This window comes from Coniosporium apollinis (genome assembly GCF_000281105.1).
Source record: "Coniosporium apollinis CBS 100218 chromosome Unknown supercont1.65, whole genome shotgun sequence".
NCBI classification, from domain to species: domain Eukaryota; kingdom Fungi; phylum Ascomycota; class Dothideomycetes; genus Coniosporium; species Coniosporium apollinis.
The window spans coordinates 53,999-70,790 of NW_006913327.1; the positions used below are offsets into that span (position 1 = coordinate 53,999).

Consider the following 16,792-nt stretch of genomic DNA (forward strand, 5'->3'; position numbering starts at 1 on the left):
TCAAACTCTCAAGCTATGGAAATCCGACTCCCTATAATGCTTGCAGAATTTATCCTCGGCCTCAGACCTCCGAGTTGAGGGATGCAATGATCTTCTGAGGTCAAATGTGCTCGTCTACTCTTACGTACCTGGCCCAAGCGCCTCGCGAAAAACTGCCCTCCACCTCGGACCCCTCGTTGGGCTATCACCACGGCCTCTCAAACCTTCAAACCTCCAAACCTCCAAACCTCTGATCCCTCCACATTTCACACAGTGAAAATGCCCTACTTCACCACCAGCCAAGAATGGTTCCACCAATCCTCCCTCCTCCTCCAAGCGCGCCCTACCACCGTCCGTCTCCCCTTACCCCTTCTCTCCGCAACCCCGCTAACCCCTCCCACAGACACGCATAACCTCCAAATACACCATCTCCTCCTCGACCTCCTCTGCTACAGCCCGCCGGAAACGCAAAGCCCAAGCCCGAGCTTCAGACACGACCGCCGACGCCAATACCTCCGACACTACAATCTCCACAACCCCAGCGCCGTCCTCACAACCCGCTGGTCCCAAAGCGACACTCACGCTAAAGACATTCGACCCCGAGTCCGGCGTCTGCCTGAAATACCAGACCACAAAAGCGGCTGAGGTAGGGCGGTTGATTGCGAGTCTGGGGAAACTGGGGCGGGGGATGGCTGGGTTGGCGGAGCTTGCTGAGGGTATGTCCCCCTCTCTATGTTACAGTAGTTTCTAGTGGGGCCGAGGCTACAGACACAGGCCCGAGGTAGAGGGACAGATTTGGCTGAAGAGAGGTGTATAGATGCCACAATGGTGGATGCACCGCCCACGGAACAGGGACCAGGCCTGAGCACACCTGTATCGGATGCGGCAGGTAAGGAGGCGAAACCTGGGGCGTCGGAGACGAAGGCCGCGCCCCAGGCAGGGGGAGGTGGAGGGAAGAAGAGAAAGAAGGGGAAGAAATGAAGAGGAGGGAAGGGTCACGTGCTCAGACGTTGAGTCCTTGGACCTTTTCTGGCTGTTGAGGGTCTGGTCGGCCGCTCCGTCGGAATGGCTGTCGATATTGAGAGCAGCAGGCCGAAAGACGGACGGCTTAGGAACTGTTCTGCGCTGGGCGACAGTACACTAGGGTAGTTCGGAGCGAGCTGGATGTGGTTGGGCACAGCCAGTTTGAAACCGGCAGCTGCTCGCCAGTGGTCCTTATATGGAGAGCAGAGGGATCTCCAGGGCCAACTATTTTCTCTAGTAGACCAAGCGAAGCAAGCTAAGAAGTGCGATATACAATCATCAATGGGCATGACATCTACCGGCAGCCATTCCATCAATATCTACAGTGGCGCGGCAACCTTCACGAATACTAAACCCTCAGCTCGTATCATTTCCGAACAACGTCAAAATGCGGAATCCAACACACCCTACTCCTCCCCCTCCTTATCCCCCTCCTTCCCAATCCTCTCAAAATACTCCTCCGCCCTCGCCCTAACCCTCTCAACCGCCTTCTTATCCCCACCCGCCTCCTCCCACTCCTGCCACTTCCTAAATACAAACGCCGCCCTCCTTCTCTTCATCTTCAGCGCGCTCATCCTCTCGAACAAACGCCTCACATTCTCCTTCTCTCCATGCGTCTTCTCCAAATCGACCAACATATCCCACAGATCCCAGCGCTTCGGGTACGCAGACAGCAAGCCCTCGAAGATGGTGCGGCCGCGCTCGGCGTCGCCGTTCGGTGACTGAAACTCCAGCGCGCCGAATTTGGCGGTTAGCTGGCGGTGCTGGATGCTGGGGACGGACTGCATGGCGCGGGCGAGGAGGGAGCGGGATCGGGCGGGGTCGTTGAGGGTGGTCATGAGGAAAGTGGCGTAGTTTAGCCAGAAGGAGGGGGAGGAGGTTATGGCTTTATTTTTGGTCATTGCTTGGAAGAGATTGTCTGCTTTCTGTGGGGAACTGTCAGCCGGGCTGGCTTTGGGATGTAGGAGATAGACCTGGTAAAAGGGGGAATAAGCTACTTACATCGTGCTTGCCAGAGTCAATATAGATGCTCGCGAGGCGCTCGTGAATCTCTTGCACGTCGTTGTACTGGCACGCGCGCTTGAAAACTTCCTCGACCGTCTCGTCGCTGCCGTATGTGTTTTCCAGGTTGAGCAGCGCGATCCAGACGTTCATCTTCTCCTCGTCTTCGCGGATGTTAATGGTTCGAAGCGCCCTCTCTGCAATGTCTCGCGCTTTGCCGACCTCGCTGAGCTGCAGCTGGAAGGCCATGTACTGGATCCACAGACTCGACGAGTTTGGTTGGCCGAGCAGCTGGCGCTCGAAATCTGCGACGGACTGAGGGCCGTACTTGTCTAGATCGCCGGTCTTATCCACCTTGATTTCTGGCTTGCGGCGCTTCTTCTTCTTGCCCGTGTCCTCCTCGGTATCGGAGTGTTGTTGAGCGTCATCCTGATCTTGTCCCAGGCTAGTGCCGGTCCAGTCGAAGCCGGATGTGCTTAGACCGTTAACCTTTTTCGCAGCGACCGGTTCGTCGACGTCCATTTCATCAGCGGAGTTTTCCTCGTCTGTCCCAGCGCTGTCGATACCCTTTACATCTGCAAGATCGACACCCCCGTGCTCCAACTCCTCATCATCTTCGCTGGCTCCGTCGACCAAATCAACGCCTCCATCAACTCCATCTTCAGCGTCGCTCATATCCTCATCGGCAGCGTCCTGGAAGTACGACGCCTTGAGCCCGAAGTTGACCCTCCGCTTCTCCGCATCGATCTTCAGCACCACAGCCTTGACAGCGTCGCCCTCGTTGTACAACTTCTTGACATTCTCCACCTTCCCGTCGGCGATTTCGCTGCGATGGCACAAGCCGCTCAGATTAGCCGAATTGTCGACCACGATGAACACACCGAAATCCTCGACCTTCCGGACCTTGCCCGTGACGATCTGTCCGACTTCGAGATTGTCATAGGACAGTGGGGCCACGTAGTCCTTGTCTAGAATGGATGCCTTCAAGCTTAACTGCACGTGATTGATTTCTGGATCAACAGCAACCACCTTACCGGTGACCAGCTGGTCAATCTCAAACGCCGACCGCCAGTCCTTGATGAACGCGTCCGAGAGGTCCGATATGCGTACAAATGCCGTGATTTTCGGCGACAGGCTAACGAAAAGGCCCTTCTCCGCGACGTTCTTGACGAAGCCGCGCACGACATCGTTGACCTTCAGCTGGCTGACGCTTGCGACATGGGGATCCTTGACCGGAAGAGACGAGCTCAGGACCTGGGATGGCCGGGTGGAGAGGACGACTCTCTTATTCGGCGCATCGACGTCCAAGACACAGACACGAACGACGTCGTTCTTCTGATGCACGGTCGGATTCGCTTGAGCATAGTCGTCCGCAAGCTCGGTCAGGGTTACGGGGCCTGAGATTGTGTCGCTGAGCTGGACCATGATGTGCCGTTCGGTAACCTTAGTTACACGCGCTGGCAGTACCATGCCTTTGCTCAGGTTTTGCAGTGTTACGGGTAGAGAAGAGGAAGACGAAGTAGCGGAGAGATCCAGACGGTTCTTGCTAGCGTCGACAGCTTTGACGCGGACACGCACAGCGGAGCCAACCGGGAAATTTTGCTCGAGGTTGTTCAGAAGCGAGACGTCCTCCGCGAGATCCATAAGGCCGATGCGACCGCGGACATTCGGCGTGATGTTGACCCAGACACAGTCGTCGCTGATGTTGTTGACGAAAGCGATGTAAGATGATCCCACTTGCACCTTGTCCAGTGTGAGCAGGTCCGCCTCAGAAGAAAGCTGGCTCTTCATCTTAGCCGTGAGTTCGAACACAGGTATCTTGCCCGTGCGATGTGTGATCGGGAGGAAGCGGTGGTTGCGCGCATCATGTATGCCGAGCACCTTTACCGGGATCTTGTGCTTTGCCTTGAACTGCTTCAGTGGCTGCTTCCTATCTTTGATGTCTTCCCACTCCTCAAACACCTCGGAGACATCTACTCTGCCCTGTATGTTGTCCGCCAGCTGTACGTTGAGCTGTGTAGATTTGACCGCCGTGATCAACGCCATGGTGGGTTTGCCCAGAGTGAAGTCCGCAATGGTCTGGGATTCGCCATCAACCGGGTTGGCGAGCGTGTCGTCCACGCCTGCCGGTGGCTGTGTTGGCGGCTTTTCAACCTGCTCCTTTAGCGGTCGTAGTGTGAGTAGAAATCGCTCATTGCTGTGGTCGACAGTAAGAACAGTCACAGATATCGACTGATCCCTCCGTAGGCCGAAGCCCGGTAAATCTTGCGCCTCCTTTGTCATCTGAGACTTGAATAGAAGTCCTACAAGGCCGCCTCCGAACTGCACAAAGACTCTCTCATCGGTCACGTTCCGCACAAATCCATTGAGCTTCTGGCCTTCACTGACGTCTGCGAAAGCAGCAATAAGAGTGCCTGCTTTGGCCGCCTCCAGAAGATTGGGCTTGTTGGAAAGTACGACTGGGATCTTCTTGTCGAGCTTCTCTATCACAACGAGGTCTTGCAAGGTCTGTCCGACCCGGAGCCGCTTCATCGACGAGTAGTTCTTTTGATCAGATCCGTCTGTCAGGTGTCCCAACCGTAGAAGTCCTTTTAGGCCCGAATCCGCAAGCTCAACCGTAACGCTTTCGGCAGACTTTTCTAAGAGCGTTCCGTTTACTACTGCACCGATTTGCACTCCTCTGAGAGCCTCCTGGTTGATTTTTCCGGAGGTGAAGGGATCTTTGCATGTGACGGTCATTCTTCCGTTGGCAGCGTCAACGGACATTGCGTACACGCTCACTACTTGGCCGATCCGGAAGTGCTGGGAAGGGTCTTGGATATACGCTTCGCTCATCTCTGATACCGGCAGAAAGGCGCGCACTGAGCCATAGAACTGGACCACGGCGCCTGCACGGTCTATCTTGATTAAGGTGCCCAGGGACTGTGAGCCAGGCGATATGCGAGCGTAATCGAACCAGATGTCTGTCTCGGAGTTGACTAAGGACTTCTTCAGCGTGAGGCGGATCTGCCGCTTCTCGAGATCTGTTGAAAGAACTCTTGCAGTAACAGCCGTGCCTTCTCGGAACTTCTTCTCGGGATGTTGCAAGTGAACGTCCGCCATGTGCATCTCGGGCACAAGCCCGGTGATGCCCTCGGCAAGGCTTACGATAACACCGGGAGCGCCTTTGGCGGTGATCAGAAGTCTTTCTACCTTGCCCTTGACCACTTGGCCAACCTGGACGTCTTCAATGCGGAGGAACGATTGTTCAAGTATACGCGGCTCGAGAGAAACAAGGTAAACCCCATCTACAGGGTTGTAGCCGATTACACGAGCTCTGTGCGTTGAGCCTACTTTGTAAGCGCCCGTTGTTTCTGTCAGGGTATCGACCTTGCTGTCGCTCAGTCTGGAGATGTGTGCAAAGCCTAGGACACCCTTGACACCGACATCCATATACAGGCCAGTACGAGCCAGTACTTTTACCACTTTTGCTTCCTCAACATAAGAGGATACCGGATGCACTTGCAGTGGGTCTTTCGGGCCCTTTGCGTCTAGGCATTTGCGAGGCGATAGTGACAGGACGTGATCTAGAAGAGAAACTCCTACTCTCCGAGGCTCGGCTGTAGGAAAGGTGGAGATAACTCGAGCTTTGATCTTGGATCCTATCTTGTACTTGTTGCTTATATCCGTTTGGCTCTCGCCTGCACCCGAATGCACAAGGTCTGCAGTCGCGTCGAGCATGCCCATAATCTGACCTGCCACATCGGTAGAAGAGACATCAGTGACTAGCACCTCGACAGCAGTTCCTGGCAGGAACACGTTGACTGTGGGTGCTTCCGATAGGAAGTGCGATTTCTTGATGTTTCCAGCCTTCTGATGGTCTGCTGATAGCTTGACAATCTTTCCGTTCGAACTAAGTCCCGTGACTATGCAAAGGAACACAGCGCCTTCTTCGATTTTGCTATGGTCAACACCGTGGCCGACCTCTTTCGAGGACATGAAGCCTCTGACCGAGCCGTCCTCAAGACCTAGGTCCATCACGAGACCGTGGTCCTCCACGCTTACCACAGAGGCCTGGATCATGCTGTTGATCACGAGATCAGATTTTGTAAGACCACTGTTGGCCTGTCTCGGATTGATCGAAAGCTCTATATGCCTTTTACTCCTGCTAGGACCCTTCGAGGCAGATTCTTCTGTTGTCGATGTGATATACGCACGCAAATATTGGCCGACCGAGAAGAACTTGCTCAATACGATGTCTTCATCCTCTTGCGCTTCATCGGCTTCTGTATTGCTTTCATCCTCTTGGAGTAGTTTTTCTATCCGTTGGGTAAGCTGGTCAGAGACAGCGGTGAGAGGTATGAAGCCCGTGAGGTTGTTGGGCAGCGCGAGCACTACGTCCCGCGAAGTCACCTGCGTGACCTGTCCCAAAACCATAGTTCCGGGTACAATCCTCTTGTAGCTGAGTCCCTCGGTTTTCATGCGCGGCTCTTCTTTCGGCACAGCAGCGGTCTTTTTGTGATCCTTTCCCTTCCTCCTTTTCTGCTTCTTCGCCATGCCTTCTGCAGCCTCATCAATATCCATGTTCTCATCTCCGCTCTCAGCGTCTGCATCTCGCCGCTTCTGTCCAGACTGCTCGAACAAGACATCCTGCGTCGCCTGGATCTGGATCTGCTTGTGCTCGAGGGGTGTCAAGACACTCGCCCCACCCCTAGGGAACGCTTTTTCGCCTTGCTGAAGGATCGATGACTTCGTGGACGGTGTCTTATCGGTTTGCGCCGCCGGCTTTGAAGGCTTGACCTTGGTTTCGTTTGTAGACGGTTCGGACTTTCGCTGTCGTTTTGCGGCGCGGTCGTCTGCAGAGTGCTTCGGCTTGCTGGTCCCTCCACTTCCCCCATCTGCGCTCCTCTTCATTGGCGCCATTCCCTCGGTGGTGTTTGGAGTTGATCGTATGATGTGGGGAAAGCTGTGGTACTTGCACAACTGATGTTTGGCGCAAAGATATATTTTTATGACGAACACACCTCAAACTGTCCTGCGGCTTGTTGTCGAGTTCATCGACATTTCAAAAGGAACATCACAGCAAAGTGTTCGATATTGATCTCTCTGCAGGCCTCTTGCGGGACCTGGCAAAAAAAGTTGCAGAGGCGGCGTTCCCCGCGCGGTTTCTTCGGAAGTTCTGGCGCGCGTCCGGCCCAAGCTCCCGTGCCTTTTCGCGTCGAACGCCAACCTCAAGCTTAAAGTTCCCACGTCCCCCAGTACTATGCCCTACATATATCCCCAGCCTCCAATGCGCATCCTTTCTTAAGCTCGAGTATAGCCCGCATCCTCTTCTGCTGCAGCAATGGCAGACCAAATTCACATCTTCTCCTCGCAGGAACTCCCTTCCCAACACGCACCGTCAGAGCCATTTGCGTCATCGCCGCTTGCACCTTCGTCAAGTACAGGTAGCAGGAAGCCTAAGAAACCACCACCTATTACCCCCAAACGCTTTACCCGCTTCTTCACGCCGCGCACATCCTCGAGTACGAGAGGAGGAGGGGCTTCTACCGGCAAATCAGGGAGGCAATTGCGCGATATCACCCGCAATGGGCGGAATGGCAGCGCACCATCCAAGTTGGGGACCCCGAGGAAGACTGTATCCTTCGCGGATATAACATCTGAGGACCAGGAGAACATCAGCACACCTAGGCTTGGATCGAAGCGGAAATACAATGGGCTCTTACCTTCTCCCGCGAGCTCGCCGATGCAGCCTTCACCGTCTAAACGAGGACGGTCGGTTAGCCCCTCGATCGCTCAAGTACCCGCAATCGAGGACGATGAAGATGGATTGTCTGTTCGAGGCTCGAGTCCTGTGGAGGCACCGTCTGAGCCTGCACGTATACGTCGAATAAAAGCCACCGGCACCGCTGCACGGATTCTGCAGCGCTCATTCGGCGGGCTGTCTGTTAGGGATAGGGGGAGACGTAATGATCATTGCGCCGGTCAGTATACATCGCTGCTCACCGCAAATTGCTGCTGACCCCTGCAGACTGGCACGACCAAACGTCCGATTTCTACAGCATGCCGGAAGACTGCCATCAGTTTGCAAGCCCATCATTGCCGTTCTGTACGGCTAGTTGCAACAGTACGTTTACCATTTTAGACCGTTCTCTGTTAAAAACATTCGACTGACATGGCCGCTCCAGCGAATACACTAGTCGCCATCGGGGATGAAGACGGGAGTATAACGCTTCTCGAATCCGCCAAAGACGGCAAGCCACCGTTCACGCAGGCGCATATATCATTCCGTACCCACAGCAATGCCGTCATGGACCTAGCTTTCTCATCGGATGACCTACTTCTGGCAACAGCATCCGGAGACCAAACGGCTCACGTGATCGATATGCAAACCCAGCGGACGAAATACGTAATGGCTGGCCACGTGTCTTCCGTGAAGCAGGTGTGCTTCCAGCCGGACAACGACAATGTTATCGCGACATCAAGCCGGGACGGTACTGTACAGTTGTGGGACCTGAGGTGTAAAGGGTCGGAGGGCGCAATCCAAGATCTTCGCATTCCCCTAGAGCCTGGCCTCAGCAGCCGCGTAAATGATCAGCACAAAGTAACTTACGCGACCGTCTACAATTCCATTGCCGGTGCGCACACGGACCGCCAACCACTAGGAGCCTTGCAGAACATCGCAAATGCGGCCAGTGGGAGAGACGCGTTACTGAGGGGTGAGAATCCCTCGAGACGTGGCGACGTGTCCATCACGGCCTTATCTTTCCTACCGGCAAGCCGCTCGCATCTCTTACTCACCGCCTCCGAAGCCTCCACCTGTGTCAAGCTCTGGGACATCCGTAGCCGTCCCTCACGCCGGGGCCCTGCCATCGCAGTAGCATCGACCAAGCAGCCGGACTCGCACAGCCGGCACCGCCACTTCGGCATCAACTCCATCGCGCTGAGCGGCGATGGCGCGCGGCTCTATGCGCTCAGCAGGGACAGCACGGTCTACGCGTACTCGACGAACCACCTGATTCTGGGCACGGCGCCCGAGTTCTCGGCATTGTCCAGTCGGCACCGCTACGGCAGCGAGAGCAAAGAGGGCCTGGGCCCGCTGTACGGCTTCAGACACCCGAAGTTCCACGCGACTTCTTTCTACGTCAAGACGTCTTTGCGGAAGGCAGTAGGCGACAGACCCGAGATGCTCGCTGTGGGGAGCAGTGATGGGTGTCCCGTGCTCTTCCCGACGGATGAGACGTTCCTCAAGCTTGCTCGCAGCGACCCCCACAACGACTCCGAGGACACCACACCGGCATCTACACCACCACCCCGACGTCCCGTCCCCCGGAGATCCACGAGCGGCGTCGCCTCAGCACGTATTAACGACACCATCCCCGTCTACGAGAACGGTACGGCGCTTGTGCGTGGGCACTCAAGAGAGGTGACCGGCTCGACGTGGACATCTGAGGGGGATCTCATTACTATCAGCGACGACTTCTCGGCGAGGTGTTGGAGGGAGGGGGCCCAGGCTAGGGAGCTGAGGCTTGGTGGGGAGGCCGAGGGGAGAAGGTGGGCGGCTGGGTGGGCGGAGGTTGGTGGGGAGTTAGATGAGGAGGAGTGATTGTGTTTTGTGTTGCGCGATACCCCTAAGGCGCTCTTGAATTGCTGAGTATTGGTCGCCGGTGTTCGATGCGGGTTTACCGTCGCTGGGAGAGTTTTGGATACGGAGGATGGCTAGCGATGGCTAAGAGTTATGAGCGGGTCAAGTAGAGTAACTGTAAACGTCTACCGAGCTCATCGCTAGTGACAATGGAACTAATTCATCCACTATTCTGCGCCTTGAAAAACTCCCCACTTACGAGTGCTACTTAGCGCTGGCGTTCCGGAAGCGGCCAGACCGATCTATCCATGGTTTTCCGTTTGGATGAGACACCGCAGAACAGCGGCTTAGGAACATCTACTTGAGTGTCGTAAGTGCCAGATCAGGAAAAACACACAGATTACGTGTGCCAGCGATGTACTTTCAATGCTCCCGTCCAAAGAGATCTTGGGATAGTCAGCGTTGATGCACGAACGTTACCAATAACCTGGACATAAGGGGCATCAGACGACCTCCCACAGCACTCCTCAAAATTATTCTCATTCGCTCCTATTACCCACTGTCGTACGGACCACTAGGTGCACTCATGAGGCGAGCACAGCTTGTCTGCATCCGCAGTTTGAATAGAAGTTGGACTCCTGGGCATCAGCTGTGGCGCTCGTCCCGATCATTAGACTTCAGCTCCAGCTTCACCTTCAGGCTTGAAACATTCGCGACAGAGTCCAAATTTCCCCACGTCTCACATCTTGAGTTACTTTCCGAGTGAAGTTTCCAGTAGTCTACGCAGGTCCTCGCCTTCCAGTGTCAAATGCCGTCCTACAGAGCCCGGACAGCCGCTTACGGTTCAGCATCCAAGCCGTATCATTTCTCCGCCTTGAAGCGCCTAGCAGGCCTGGTTCCAGCTCCAGAAACGACGGCGACTTTCCAGTATCGGCCGCTCGAGCCTGATCGACGAGAAATCCGCGTTCTCGAGCTCCTACCGCGCACGCTACGAGCAGGCAAGGAGAAACAACTCATAACTTGCACCATCAGACACGTATCGCTCGACGATCAGCCTGTATACCTTGGCCTGTCCTACACGTGGGGCGATGCGACAGTCAAACGGCCGATACTGTTGGAAGGCCGGATCTTCTACGTGACGGAGAATTTGCTCAGCGCTCTGGAGCATCTGCAGCGGCAGTGGCACTCTCTTGCACTTTGGATCGACGCGGTTTGTATCAACCAGAACGACAATGTCGAGAAAAGCAGTCAAGTAGGGCAGATGGGAAACATCTACCGCGAAGCCGCTCTGGTATTAGCCTGGTTGGGTCCAGCTGCTGGCGACAGCGATTTGGCTATCGAGAGTCTGGATTACGTTGGTCGGAAATTGTTTGAGATGCCGGATGGTCCATGCCTGCAAGAGCGTTACGAGCTCTTCTCCAAGCTCTTTTCTCCAGAGACTACCCCTCAGTTTCCCGTGGATGTCGTGTGCTCCTTGTTTCGCCGTGCCTGGTGGGACAGAGTGTGGGTCGTGCAAGAAGTAACTCTTGCCAACGACGTACTTGTTGTCTGCGGCAATGCGGATATACCATTTCATTTTCTGCATCTTGCTTTCAGCGCGCTCTACGAACTGCCATTGCTCAGCGCAGCTCTTAATGGCGCATTAGATGAGGCTTTCAGTCGGGTGTCCCCGCAGTTGCAGACTTGCCATCCACGAGTACTCGAAGCAGCTATTCTAGGCCATAATCAGGACGCTGCACCCCTCAAGAGTCGAGTCCTCACTATCACTGGACTGAAAGCAACGGACCCGAGAGATCATGTCCTAGGATTACTAGGAATGGCGAGTGATACTGAAGAGCTAAACATACACGCAGACTATTCAAAATCATGTCAGGTTATATATACAGATGTAGCCAGAGGGTTTCTCGAAGCTCAGGAGGATCTGCAAATACTGTCCAGGTGCAAGTTTCCGAAGCAACAGAGCAATCTTCCATCCTGGGTGCCGGACTGGTCCATGAGATGTGGGCACACATTTTGGGATCCGAAGCATTCTCTTTACAACGCTTCTGGGCAATCTCTGGCCCCACGCAAGATAGCTGTTGGCGGGAACACCCTTAGACTAGCGGGGGCGCGGTGCGGCACAGTGTCAAGAGTTGGGAGAGTGTGGAGTATCGATTACAGTAGTGCAGGAGCCGAGGCCCTCACGCACTGCTTTGCAGAGATTGAAGACTTCGTCCATAGTGATGGATTCGCATACCCTAGCGAGCACGACAAGCAAGAGGCAGTATGGCGCACCCCTATCGCGGATGCGGAATACGCGATATTCGGAGAAGAAGGCCGATACAATCGTAGAGCGACACCGGAATTACTCAATGCTTTCGTTGCCTATCAAGGCGCTGTAGACGCATCTCCTCTTGAGGGAACGCCTAATCCTAGCGCGATTATGGGAGCCAATCCATGTATCAGGTTTATACCTACAATCCTGGATGGTAGAAGGGTTTTTACGACTTCCCAGGGGCACATAGGTGTTGGGCCCAAACACCTGCAAGCGCAAGACCTCATCTGCGTGTTCCAAGGCGCGGCCGTTCCGTTCATCCTTCGCGAAGGTCCATTCCGACAATACCAGCTTGTGGGCGAGTGCTACATTCATGGTATAATGGATGGCGAGTTTATGAACCGAGATCCGCCAATCGAGGAATTCGTGGTGTGTTGAGTCTGGGGTGGAATCAGATGGCGGAGAGCACGGAGTGGGACGAACAGGCAGTAGATCCCCCTACGTTTCCCTATTACCGCTTGCGCAGACATTTTGTAGCTGAATATCCCCTTTAGAGGTTGTGTTTTCCTCCTTGTAAAAGCTAGGGGACAAACGACGCTGCCGGCTGAGATCTTAGCCCTGGCGGACAGGACGTGTGCGAAGGCCCTCGGGCGGTTGCAGAAGCCGGTGAGAGAGTGGATGTCATCGCCCTCGTCTACCCCACGCAAGAGTTAAGTGCGAGAGTCTTCCTGGGTGCACCCCTCAAGGAATCGAGAGGCTTAGAGGGCCAGGAGGTGGGTGAGCTTTGATACAAGCACGCGGTCGCCGAGTTTAGTATCAGGTATCCCTAATAGAAGCGGTTTAACCGTACAATTGACATGTAAAACTGAGCTGAGAAGATTTCTCTTTCAGAGGAACAACAGGAGCGGAGTGGCACCGAGACCGGCAGATAATGCTGGTTATGCATAGGGGCATCAAATAGCCTCCCCTCATTACTTCTCAACCATGTCACCATACACGTTCTACAGTGCTCGAAGACAAGCCGAAGCAAACATGCTCCTGGTCAGACAAACTCCCGTATCATATGACGACACCCTTGCCAACCACCCGGTCATCATTATCCACCTCGCCCTCCAGCACGTCAACTACCCGTGGTACAGGTTTATGTATTCTCACGCACCAGAGGAACCAGTCCTCAAGCGGCAGCAGGTTCAGCAGCACGCGGTTCCCCGCCCACGCAAGTCCGCACACAGCCGCGCCCGCCACTGCGTCGAGGATGAAGTGGTTCGCAGTTGCCAGAATTGCAACCAGAATTGTTAGAGGGTACGCGATGCCCACAACCACCAGGAGCACGCGCTTGGGCGACGGCAGTTTCATCCTCACGCGTCCAAACAGCAGCGCCCGACTCCTCCGCTGTCGCGGCGGCAGCGGGATCGACATAATCGTGAGGCCGATCAGGAGCGAGTATCCGAAGTGCAGACTCGGCATCGCAGCGTACTGATTACAAAACTTATTCTGCGTCCAGACGCTACCCTCGCCGCCAGCGCCATGCACCGTATCCACGAAGCCGTAGCTCCTGCCCTCGTCAGCGCTGCGGCCCTCCGCGTCCTTGTCGCTTAGCAGCCGCGGCGGCATGCAAGGCCATGCCGTGAAGACGACGAAGGCGAGGAGGTTGCAGACGGCCATTGTGCGACGGCGGGCTTCATAGAGACGGGGACCGGCGGGCGAGCCATCGACTTCGCTGGCAAGCGCGCCGGGGCGAGAAGGGTGGAGGCGGTTGCGGGTTGTGGTGTGGTAGTAGAGCCAGACGAGGAAGAGGATGGTGCCAGGGATGTGGATGAAGGAGTAGATGCGGTTGATCCAGGTCAGGAGGGTGGGATGTGCGAGGAAGAAGCGCTGGATTGGGAGCTCGTAAAAGAGATGTAGCGATTGCTCGAGGTGAATGAGTTGGAGGGCGTGTTGGCGGGCGACTTCGACGGTGCCTTCCACTAGAGTGACGGCTGTGAAGGCGCGACCGAGCTGGTAAACCTGCGAGGAGGTTGTCGTGATTAGCTTAGCTTGGGGCATGGAATAATAGTAGCGTTAAAGGAAGGTGTGGACCAGCTTACCCAGTAGATCAACGCCCAGTACCAGGCCTCCACCAAGAACGGAAACCTCTGCAGGAGCCTGCTCAAGAGTCTATCTTGAAAGATCTTGGTGTTTGGTGTGTTGACAACCTTCCTGAAACCTAACAGCCGTATCTCGCGCTTACGCCACTTAGGCTCTTGTCCTGCTAGCAACGACGGGGAACTTGCGCCCGAAGATGAGCTACCGAGGAGGCTATCTTCATCTCCAGGGCTTGAGAGACCAGATTCTATGCTGTCGAGGGAGCTGGATCGCTCATGCGGAGTGTGCTCGCGCCGGCTGCGGTGCTGTGAGGATATGCGATAGGCCGGATTGCGGTTGACCCATGTTCCGCCCAAGAGAAGACTGACCACGACGAGTGGCTCTATGAAGGCACCCGCCCCCATCTCTGCAGGGTACGTAGCAAGCCTTGTGGCGGAAACACAGAGAAGCAGGTAGCTTTAACCAACTTGGATGTTGGAGCTAGTTGACAGATCGCTGCCTATAGTGTAGAGAGAGAGCAGTGGCCAGTCTAGTTGCGCGATGCTCGCCCGACAAGGCCGCAGTGGTAACTAGACTGTCGCGTTTGTTCGACGGGGCACACGATGGACAGTGGGTCGCCAGCAGAGGCTGGTGATTAATACTCAAGTGGAAGGAAGGAATTTGCTTCGAGGAAGAAATGAAGCAGCAAAGAGAACAGAGAGACAAGAAGAGGCCAGAGTGAGAGAGTGGCACAGTTCTTACCGAGAGGATTCAGATAAGGTATTAGGCAGCATCTAACTATCACGTTCAGATGACGGTGCTCTCCGGACTTACGGGTGTATGTAAGATCGCTAACAGACCGGAATCCGAGGTTCCGCACGATCAGGACAGCCTGTCTCAGGTGGCACGACTGCCAAATCCAAGATAAACTGCAGGCAGACGGAGAATTAGTTTGATGGGCACGCGATCAAATTGAACACCTGCAGCCTCATCAAGAAAAGCTTCCGGGGCGAACCGCCACCTGGTGCGCTAGTGCGCCGGTGCGCCAGTGCGCCAGTGCTGATCCCTGCTTGCCGTAACTTCCGAGCTACCGACGCCGATAGGTTGAGCGCCTGAGGCATGAACTTCTTACAGCATGAGGCCAACTGCATCTCTGCTTCTTCATTTCACAAGTCTGTTGAGCCTTGCCGAGCCGGGCAGTTGTAGCGAGGCTAGCTAGTATTCCCACAGCATTGGCGCAGCCGTTTTTATAGACTCGGCCCAGTTGAGCCGCTTCCGGCAGATGGGTTGTAGCCAGGTTGGGTTAGGTGCAAAAGGGCGCGAGCATGACGCTGAGAGAACAAGCCATCACTTTTCTGCCTGGATAGCCGCTTGCTGCTCCAGCTAAATCCGACCATAGTCGAGAAAACCCGCCGTGACTGTATCTACCCGAGCTCTTAGCCATATGAACGCCCAACACCTACGCCATGTACATCCACGCGGCACGATCCTATGAGATGCACCTTTCTCTCACACCCTCACACTCCTCGACGCCTTCCCAACCACCTTCACCAGATCCGCATAAGCCTCCTTATGCTCCCCCTCATCCTCTTTGCTCTCATCCTCCTTCTTGCCCTTCTTCACATCCTTCGTGATCATCACCACGCTCGTCGGTCTTTTAGTGTTGCCCGCAGCACCCAGCTCTGCCCGCGATGGCACGTAGATGTAGGGTATGTTGTGGTCTTCGCAAAGCACAGGTATATGTGAGATTACATCCATTGGTGAGATGTCTGCCGCCAGAACGACGACAGCGGCCGGGTCGGAGACTGTAGAGGAGGGCGCCGCGGCGGCGGATTTGCGCAGGGACTTGACGACCTCTTTTACGCCGCGTTTGAGGGCCTTGTGTTTCGCAGCTGTAAGAAGCGCGATTTCTGTCAGTAAATGTTCCCACAGAAGTATAGCGACGCAATCGATCTTGAGCGGCTCGTCCGCCGTACGTGCACCAGACTGAACAACCACCCGTCAACCTTGCGCGCGGAAAGTTCATCATAATGTGCCAAACCACCACCGAGCTGCCCGCATAAATCTCCCTCGAGAACCACCTACCCTTCTTGACAGATTTCAACACCTTCTTCCCCGTCTTCTCATCCGCCAGTGGATTCGCAAACGGCACCAGCGCGCCCAGTAGCGGCCTCTCTCCCACCTCCTTCGCATCCATATCCACATCCCCCTCCGCGTCCTTCACAGCAACAGCAACCACCACATCCCCGTTCTCCTGCACGGCCACCGAGCCCGGCTTCTCCGCCTCGAGCGTGTTCAGCAGCGAGGTCGTGACGTCCTTGCTGCTCTTATCCTTCTTGTCCTTTTTGGACTTCTTCACGCCGTTTTCTTCTGTGCTGCGCTTTTCCTTCTTTTCCTTCTTGTCTTTTTTGTCGGAGGACTTGTCTTTGGCCATTGTGAGGTATGCCGAGCTTGGAGCGGTACAAGTGGACTAGGGGAGTTGAGGGCGAGAGTTGGGACGGTGTTTTGGCTGTTCGCGCTGGCTGGTGTGGCTGCGCAATGCAGTTTTGACGGACTGCGCGAAGCTTCAAAATTTCGATTTCGAGGTTCGGGGCGTTTGGCGCTAGAGGTTAAGCGGGATAGTTGGCTTGGCATTGGTCGACAGCAAGACGAAAGCATTCAGCACAACTCATGTTACGGTAGGGCACAGCAGTTGAGTACGGTCACTGAATTGACGGGTGTTTTGTTTGGCAAATGCTGTATCAATTTGGTTTCCATCATCAATCCTGCCCCACGAGCCTTTCCGTATGCCCCAGGTCCTACACTAAAACAAACGCAATGAAAGGAATATATAGTACGCCATAGGCAACTCAACTGTGCAGAGCTGTTGATGCTAAAGTTCCCAAACGCCTTGAGCTTCCTCGCCG

The 16,792-nt window shown here is 55.1% G+C and overlaps 6 protein-coding genes across 6 annotated transcripts; 3 read left to right on the top strand and 3 right to left on the bottom strand.

The window, feature by feature from the left end:
- Window positions 1-258: 258 nt before the first annotated feature.
- On the top strand, window positions 259-960 carry W97_08844 (uncharacterized protein; the record flags this gene model as incomplete). The annotated part of the gene is made up of 3 exons (XM_007786711.1): window positions 259-330; window positions 383-695; window positions 797-960. 3 exons carry the CDS (start codon window positions 259-261, stop codon window positions 958-960), a joined length of 549 nt encoding a protein of 182 aa, XP_007784901.1.
- Window positions 961-1,409: 449 nt separating this feature from the next.
- On the bottom strand, window positions 1,410-6,906 carry W97_08845 (uncharacterized protein; the record flags this gene model as incomplete). Its single annotated transcript, XM_007786712.1, has 2 exons — window positions 1,410-1,928; window positions 2,005-6,906. 2 exons carry the CDS (start codon window positions 6,904-6,906, stop codon window positions 1,410-1,412), a joined length of 5,421 nt encoding a protein of 1,806 aa, XP_007784902.1.
- Window positions 6,907-7,327: 421 nt separating this feature from the next.
- Window positions 7,328-9,589, top strand: W97_08846 (uncharacterized protein; the record flags this gene model as incomplete). The annotated part of the gene is made up of 3 exons (XM_007786713.1): window positions 7,328-7,967; window positions 8,015-8,110; window positions 8,172-9,589. The coding sequence occupies 3 exons, from the start codon at window positions 7,328-7,330 to the stop codon at window positions 9,587-9,589; spliced, it is 2,154 nt and encodes a 717-aa protein (XP_007784903.1).
- A 787-nt stretch (window positions 9,590-10,376) lies between these two features.
- On the top strand, window positions 10,377-12,260 carry W97_08847 (uncharacterized protein; the record flags this gene model as incomplete). The annotated part of the gene is made up of 1 exon (XM_007786714.1): window positions 10,377-12,260. One exon carries the CDS (start codon window positions 10,377-10,379, stop codon window positions 12,258-12,260), a length of 1,884 nt encoding a protein of 627 aa, XP_007784904.1.
- Window positions 12,261-12,881: 621 nt separating this feature from the next.
- On the bottom strand, window positions 12,882-14,311 carry W97_08848 (uncharacterized protein; the record flags this gene model as incomplete). The annotated part of the gene is made up of 2 exons (XM_007786715.1): window positions 12,882-13,829; window positions 13,910-14,311. 2 exons carry the CDS (start codon window positions 14,309-14,311, stop codon window positions 12,882-12,884), a joined length of 1,350 nt encoding a protein of 449 aa, XP_007784905.1.
- Window positions 14,312-15,395: 1,084 nt separating this feature from the next.
- W97_08849 (uncharacterized protein) lies at window positions 15,396-16,320 on the bottom strand (the record flags this gene model as incomplete). The annotated part of the gene is made up of 2 exons (XM_007786716.1): window positions 15,396-15,778; window positions 15,972-16,320. 2 exons carry the CDS (start codon window positions 16,318-16,320, stop codon window positions 15,396-15,398), a joined length of 732 nt encoding a protein of 243 aa, XP_007784906.1.
- Between the last annotated feature and the right edge of the window lie 472 nt (window positions 16,321-16,792).